The sequence below is a fragment of the Arachis ipaensis genome, chromosome B9 (genome assembly GCF_059453495.1).
Source record: "Arachis ipaensis isolate K30076 ecotype BB chromosome B9, ASM5945349v1, whole genome shotgun sequence".
In the NCBI taxonomy this organism is placed as follows: domain Eukaryota; kingdom Viridiplantae; phylum Streptophyta; class Magnoliopsida; order Fabales; family Fabaceae; genus Arachis; species Arachis ipaensis.
The window spans coordinates 52,675,639-52,683,890 of NC_142444.1; the positions used below are offsets into that span (position 1 = coordinate 52,675,639).

Sequence of the window (8,252 nt, forward strand, 5' to 3'; positions counted from 1 at the left end):
AAATTAAATACAAAATAATTATCTTTAAAATACTATTTAATTATTAATTTATAAATTATTTTTAAATAAATACTAATTCAATAAAAATTAAAGATAATCAAATTGATTTTTTTTTATTCATAAAATAATGCCAAAAATCTAAATATTTGAAATTAAACGTATTAAATTTTCATCATTTTTTAATTACTAAAATTTTAAATTTTGAATGCAAAAATTATCTAATTAATATAAAAAGGTGAATGCTACCTAACCTCCTCTAAAATAACATGTAAGTTACCATTCATTATGTGTCACATTGTAATTGGTCCTTATCTTAACCATAGTTGGGGCGCCAACGTCATCGTCATCTACTGCCCTCCCACACAATCTCTCTTCTTCCCAGTATAGCCAACACCTCTTTTTGCCATGGATCACTTCTTACCCACATAATTAATGGTTAATTTGGTTATTAAATTTTTTTATTAAAAAAACATATCTTTATTTAATTACGTGATGAAACATATATTTATATGTAAAATATAATATAATAAAATAAATCTATTCAAAGTATTTGAAAGTATAATTAAAATCATGAACATACAAATATAATAATAAAATTTGTACTCCAAACAAATAAACATATTTTTTTATCATACATATATTATTTAAAAAATAAATATATTATTAAAATTAATAACAAAAATTTAAAATGATAAAATTCAACTTTTTTACCGTATTTTTATAGTATTTTTATTTTTTAATTTTTAATTTATTAGTACTTTATTATTTAATTAATAATTAAACAAATTATTTTTATGAAAATTTATTTTTTGTATTATATTAGAGAAGAGACCAATATAACAGTTTAAAAAATAAATTGTATAAATATTTAAGAGATAAATATGAAATACATACCTAAATAATGTTTAGTTTGGTTATTAAATTTTTTTATTAAAACAAATCTTTATTTAATTACATGATAGAACATATATTCATATGTAAAATATAATATAATAACTCTATTTAGAGTACTTAAAAGTATAATTAAAATCAGAAAAAAAAAATATTTTTTATCGTACATAAATTATTTTTAAAAAAAATAAATTGTTAAAATTAATAACACAAGTTTAAAATGATAAAATCTAACTTTCTTACAAGTATTTTTTATAATATTTTTATTCTTTTAATTTTTAATTTATTCGTACTTTATTATTTAATTATATTTTACATATAAATATATGTTGTATCACGTAATTAAATAAAGATATATTTTTTTAATAAAAAAATTTAATAACCAAATTAACCATTAATTATGTGGGTAAGAAGTGATCCATGGCCAAAAAAAAAAAAGGCGCTGGCTATACTGGGAAGAGAGGTTGTGTGGGAGGGCGGTAGATGGCGATGACATTGGCGCCCCAACTATGGTTAAGATAAGGACCAATTACAATGTGACACATAATGAAGGGTAACCTACATGTTATTTTAGAGGGGGTTAGGTAGCATTCACCATATAAAAATTGTTAAAAATATAATTTTAAATAAATATAATAAATTATAAAAAACTTATTATTTAATTTTTAAAAGTCTGAGTTCTTACGCTACCCACTGAAAATTTGGACAAAATTAAGAAATGGTCATTAATTTCTGACCAAGATACATCAATATCCTAGAATTTAAGTCTAGTCAAAATAAGAAAACAATACATGGGAAATTAACTTTGATAATAAAATTAAATCAAAACAATAAAAAGGCTTGGCTCTAGTATCATCGAAGTAATACATAAAGTTCATAAAACGCAACAAAAGACAGTTTTAGGAATACATACAACTCAAATGATGTTGAAATAATAATACTATTTTCTATAGTATATGATTCTTTGATCATTTGGCTTTTTGTAAAAGCCAAGTGGCTAAACATCTTCAAAATACGACATCTTTTTATTTTTTGTAGAGTGTTTATGTTGGTTATTATTATTGTGGATTTTCAACCCATATATATGAGACTATTTACTTCAATGGATTCCACATTCTTACTGGCTATCTTCTCCTTTCTCCTATCATGAAGAATTCAATGTTATACTTTTCATTTGCTCTTCTTTATACTTTTCTCTTATCAACACATGTCTTAACTCATGAAATACCAAATAATGGTGAGTCATCTTTTTTTTTTTTAAATTAGGGAGTGTTAAGTAAACAATGACTATTTTGAACAACATAAACAACAACCAATTAAATAAAAATACATTACATACACCTCTAAATTACCCATCTAATCTTAATATTAAAATAACTATCCGTATACCTAGTAAAATGAACATCCGATATATCTATTGTTCATATTATTTAATATTTTTATTGTCTACCTATACTTTTTCTTTTTTATTTTTTTTCTTTAACTTTTGTAATGAGTTTTAGAGTAATTATCTATAAATTAGTTTCAAATTTTAAAATATTCAGATAGTCTTCAACATTTATCTTCATTAGCCAATATAATCTCTCTCAAATTGATTAGAATAGTAAAATATAAAATAATTTTTGAATCATTTAAAAATTTTAAATTAATCTCTAAAAAATTTTAAAAATTTTGAACAGTCATTTTAATTAAACGAATTAAATTAAAAGGGAACTATTTTGTCTAGCATAAGTAAATTTTAAGGATTATTTTGTATATTTTAAAACCTAAAATACTAAAACGTCTAATATTAAAAATTTTAGAGACTAATTTAGATAATTACTTTTAATTTAATTTTCAATTTTAAAAGAATGATTGCAATTATAACTTACATTTTTTCTCTATTCACCAGAGGAGAGAATTCCAGCACAAAATAACAATGCATGGCCTTATGAGTTAGAAGGTTCAACAAGTGGCTATCATCTTCCCAGTTACTACTTTCAAGAAGCTAATCCTTCTTTGGTACCTAACGCTAAAAAGGGTCACTATACTACTCGTTTGGTTGGCTATACTCCCAGTGACTATCAACTTGACAAAACAATGATAGATATTAGTTTTCCGGGTGGTAGAATAAATTTTCCTTGGCCATTTTCAAGTTCTATGTTTGTGGCACCAAAAACTGATGAAGCAAGCCCTCTTTATACTGCTACTTCGACTAGTTACCATCGTGCCAATCAATATCCATCATACTTCGGAGATACTGGTGAGGATTTTTTTTCCCCTCTTTTAATGTCTATCTTCTCTTAGTACCTTAAATTTTTTACATAAGTGGTCTAATTTATTTCAAAATTGATGAGTAATGTTAGGAAATGAATTTTTTTCAGCCAATTTTAATCAATGTGTTTAAAATTATTTTGTTTCTCTTAAATTATATACTCTAAATCATAAATCTTTAATCTCAAATTTTAAATCTTAAAATTCTCAAAAAAAAAAAAAAATTAAAGATAAAAAATTAACTCATGTTGGCTAACTAAAATTTGATTCCTTATATATATATATTTTTTTAATAATAAGAAGACTCTCTTATCATATATTAGCATAAATTTTAGCCAATTTTACAACGTTATAAAAGTCTATAACTTGTTTAAACTATTATTTGTGAAAATCATTTTAATTATATATTTTTCAAAACTAATGAAAAATTCATTATTATTATTAGAAAAGCCAATGTCTTATATTCTAGTCATATATTGACTTAATAAGTGGTTGATAATGGAATTTTAGGAAACGAAAAGCTACATATGTATTTTATTGCTTCTTAAAGCATCAAGCAAGTTCAAAACTTTTATTGTGTATTGTTATCGTAAGATTTTTTAACTTAAATCCTCTAATTATTGGAACAAATAAAATTGCTGAATCAGAGAATCCTAAAAGTAGAAGAATGACGAGAAATCGTAAATTATTTATGATGGAGCCTTCAGAAGTTAATGAAAAGTTTAATCATATTTTTCCAACAAAGACTTCCAACATGATACATGGCGGTAAAGGATATGGAGACATTGATGAGGCGACAACAACCTAATACCAACCTATCAATTATATACATATGTAACCAAATATATAATAATATCGATATCGGGTGTCTTACGACTTATTTATATATGAAGCTACTATTTGGTTATTATGCTATGCATTTCTTTCTTGTTATCTCTGATTTGGTCATTAACCTAAATCAATATTTGATGTTATGAAATAAATATGATTTTAGTATAAAATTATTTTCTTGTTCGATAATAATTTTAATTTAATCTTGAAATTTTAATTTTATTATCTCAGTCAAACATTAAAGCAATAACTGGATTTATCTAAAGAACAATTATATATATATGACAAATAAAATTATCATTTTATCCAATACTTAATCAACACTAAATTTTAAATATTAAATTTTAAATCTTAAATCTTAATAATATAAAATAAAGTGTTGGCCTAAAATATTAATTAATATTAATAAAAAATACAGTCATATTACACATCTATATAATTTTGTATCCAAGTTCATCCAAGTTGGTCCAACATAAAAAAAAAACCCAATACCATTAAATAAAACGTGAAATACACGCGTCTAACACACACGAAACTGCTCTTACCCAATGCTTCTTCTCTTCTTCTTCTTCTCACGCTCGTTTACGCACGGAGCATCTTCTTCTTCTTCGCCTTCTTCTTCGCATTCCTCCTCCTCCTCTTCCTCATTCTCCTCCTTTTTTTCGTATTCTTTCTTCCTCACGTGTTTTCTCCTTATCGTCATTCTTTTGTTGTTGTTGCTGCTGTATTTTTTTCCTCTTTCTCTCTTTCGTGAAGAGGCAGCAGAAGGTCAAGAGGAAGAGTTTTAAATTGTGCAGAACAGAAATGAACCGAATATGTTATTATGGTTAAACAATTGTATAGTACTAAATGAATGGAGTATTATCCATTTTATAAATTCAAATTAGGACATCTTTTTGCATAATAAACTGAACATGTACTCATGGCTAGTGAAACAATTGTATAATACTGAGCGAACGAAACATAATCCATTATATAAAATCAAATTCAAACAGCTTTCTGCACAATGAACCGAACACAGTACTCATGGTGAAACAATTGTATAGTACTGAGTGAACGAAACATAATCCATTATATAAAATCAAATTCAAACATCTCTACCTACAATTTACAGATTATCAATTCAATTCAATTCAATTCATTACACCTCCGTCCATTCATTTTAATTCAAATTAGCAATTGCATTCCATTCAATTCGATTCAACATTGAATAATCCAAACTTCATCAGTTTGATTCGTTTCAGAAGAATAATCCAAATTGCTCTCATTCAACTGATTTGAAGTTGTGTCATTCATTGTTTCGATTCAGATGTGCAGATCGAAGAAGAAAACGAAGAAGAATAGGAAGAAGATAAATGCAACGTAACCAGATCGAAAGAAGAAAGCGAGAAGATGAACGCGACCAGAGGAGAACGACGAAAGCATACCGATCAATAAGAAAGAACACACGTGGAGCAAAGTTTTAGGTTACACCACGTTAAATGTAGCGCGTGTATGACAAACGAATAATGGGGGAGGGGAGCGCGTCTGACCAATATTGCTTGAATAACTTGGATATATTTTTTATATGGATGTAGAACATTATTGTAAGAGGAATGCTAGGGGGCCAGTAATTTTGGTGTTTTGTAACCATTATTTGGCCATCAATAATGTTTTTAATGGTGTGAGATTACATCTAATGGTGGGAGATCACTCACTTTTGTTTTGATGGTTAAGTGCTGGCCAAAAAATATAAAAGTTGCTGACCCCTAGACTTTTTCTTATTATAAAAAATATTGACCTCTTAACTATTTTTTTTATCTAAAATTTTTTTATGTAATTAAATAACATAACTTAGACACCCAACATCAACAACTATCAAACAAAGACAAATACAAATGATAATAGTGACAATATGTACATACGGAATTTTTTTCTTAAAGAATGAAAAAAATTTATTATTTCCAAAAAGAAAATAACTCCCAATGTCCGGTTTACCACGCAATAAATAGGACCCCTTCGTCGTTTATCTTTGTCAAACTTCTTCAAATATTATTTTTACCCTATCTTTTTTATTTTTTCTAATTCATAATTTTATTATTGTTTAAATATTTAATTTAGATATTGTTATGCTATAATTATTTAAAAAGTTAGGTTAGATAATGTTACCTAAAAGTAGTTTTTAGTTATTATAGGAATAATTATTTAGATCAGATAATAATGTATAAAAATAAATATTTATATTAGATGAGTGCATGATTTTAATTTTGATTTTAATTTAAAGTGTATTTAAATTGTAGGTTACGAGGAAAATTAACTTATGTTTAAGATTAACAAGTGACCAATACGTAGAGGATAGAATAAATATTTTTTAATTATAATTTAAGTGGCATTACTTGACTATTTAGATTAGCTTAATGTGATTCAAATTTTATTTGAATTTTAGTTTAGATTTAGTACGTCATGATTATTTTATTTTTATATTTGAAGGGTTACATAGCATGTATCAATGGAGCACAATTTGCTAAGAGGCTATGAGGAGAATTTGTATAGACTAGATAAGATTGATTATATTGTTGGAAGATTTAGACAACTGATATAAAATTTAAATTATGTATTCATTGAATATAAAATTTATATTTTTGGGAGCTTGAATTCTATATAAGTTTGTGTTTTTTAGCCTACGTACTAAGATGTTAGATACTTGACGAAATAAACTGACACGGTCCAACAAGCTTCCTAGGTCATACCTCAGATGAACAGACTCTGAACATGTGAGATACGTGATTGAGTGAGACTATGATTAGACGTTGCCTGTTTTGATTGAAAGGTGGCAGCCAAAGTCAAACACGTTTTATTTGCCTATATGAGTTGACTATTACCTTGCAGGATGTGACTTATCAGTTAGAACTTCTAATTGATGGAGATCCTTCTTTAGTGGCTACATGAATAGCTGGGAGCTTTTCTATGAGGGACGGACCATGATGGAGTTATGCTAGCAGTTGATAAGAGCTGTAATAGGACCCATTGAGAAACAAGATCAGAACAAGTAGAGCGTCAATATATCGTGGTTTAGAGATACAATATGTCAGGATTTGGAAGAGGACATAACGGATGAGCGATGTATGCAGTACACCTGAGGGTATATCAGGCAGATCATAGTAGTATTTTGTATCTGGACATGTCTGACTGTCGAGTTCACAAGAGGTGGCTGCCACTATTGAAGGATCTAGATTGGGGTGGTCATCTATTTTGGAGTTTAATTGTGCTTGGCTTTTCGTACTAGGAGATGTGTCGAACCACAAACTAAATGCAACAAAATTTAGGTGGATGTAGAGGTTTGCTTCTCTCTTGGACATATTATCATATCATTGCGTTTTTACCCCAAGAATTTGAAGAGTGGAAATTTTCTTTTGTCCAGAGTTATTTCTGTATTTCTTTTCTTTGTTTTATTGCTCTCTAAAAAAAAAAAAAAAGAATGTGTAACTTTTAACAACTCATGAAATTGTAGGTGGGTGGGACACAAGCTATCTCGGGGCTCTAAGGATACTAGACTTTGAAGTTGGAGAGGAGTTCTCAACAACATTGAGACAAATGACAAAGTTAATCAATATATTTGTATATAAGTATAGACGTGTTCTTTTTTTTTTTTTGACCAATTGCCTTGTTATTGATTGAATTTACATCACAACTTTTATTTGCGTCTGTCACAACAGTATTTGCGATGTATTTTTAGTGGGTGCATTTAGTGTTGGTTAGTTTGATAGACCAACAGGATCACGTTGTAGGCCACATAACACATGATCTACCTGTTTATACTCTGAATCCTCCATAGTTCATCAACCAGAGGATGATGATTTGCCATAGGTGCAACCTCGAAGGGGGTGACGGGATAGGGTGCATCCTATGCCTGGCCAAGCTAGAGCAGCTTGTAGATGATGATATTAGGGAGTTGTGATTCACAAATGTCATGCTTGCAGATTATTTGGCCTTTGAGCCACAATGTCTGACACAGTCATCATATATCAGTTGGATCAGTGCGAATTATAAGTTCGTGAAGTAGTTTATCTCTTCGTCTTCCTCAATAGATATATCCATGGGTTCAACATTTACTTCATCACCATCAGATAAAGGATTAACTTGATTAGGATCATTCATTCGTTCTCCAACTATAAAACCCTCATGGCTTTCAAAATCTGCTTACACCATGTTATCTCGTAGTGCATTCGAATATGTATTAGACGCCTCAATGCTACTTTCGGGTGGCATGTTTAGATCAACCATCAACCTTCTAATAT

At 28.0% G+C, this 8,252-nt stretch overlaps 1 protein-coding gene across 1 annotated transcript; it reads left to right on the top strand.

The window, feature by feature from the left end:
- Positions 1-2,037: 2,037 nt before the first annotated feature.
- Positions 2,038-3,952, top strand: LOC148544659 (uncharacterized). The gene is made up of 3 exons (XM_088497889.1): positions 2,038-2,128; positions 2,783-3,133; positions 3,792-3,952. Exons 1-3 carry the CDS (start codon positions 2,038-2,040, stop codon positions 3,950-3,952), a joined length of 603 nt encoding a protein of 200 aa, XP_088354015.1.
- The last annotated feature ends 4,300 nt before the right edge of the window (positions 3,953-8,252 follow it).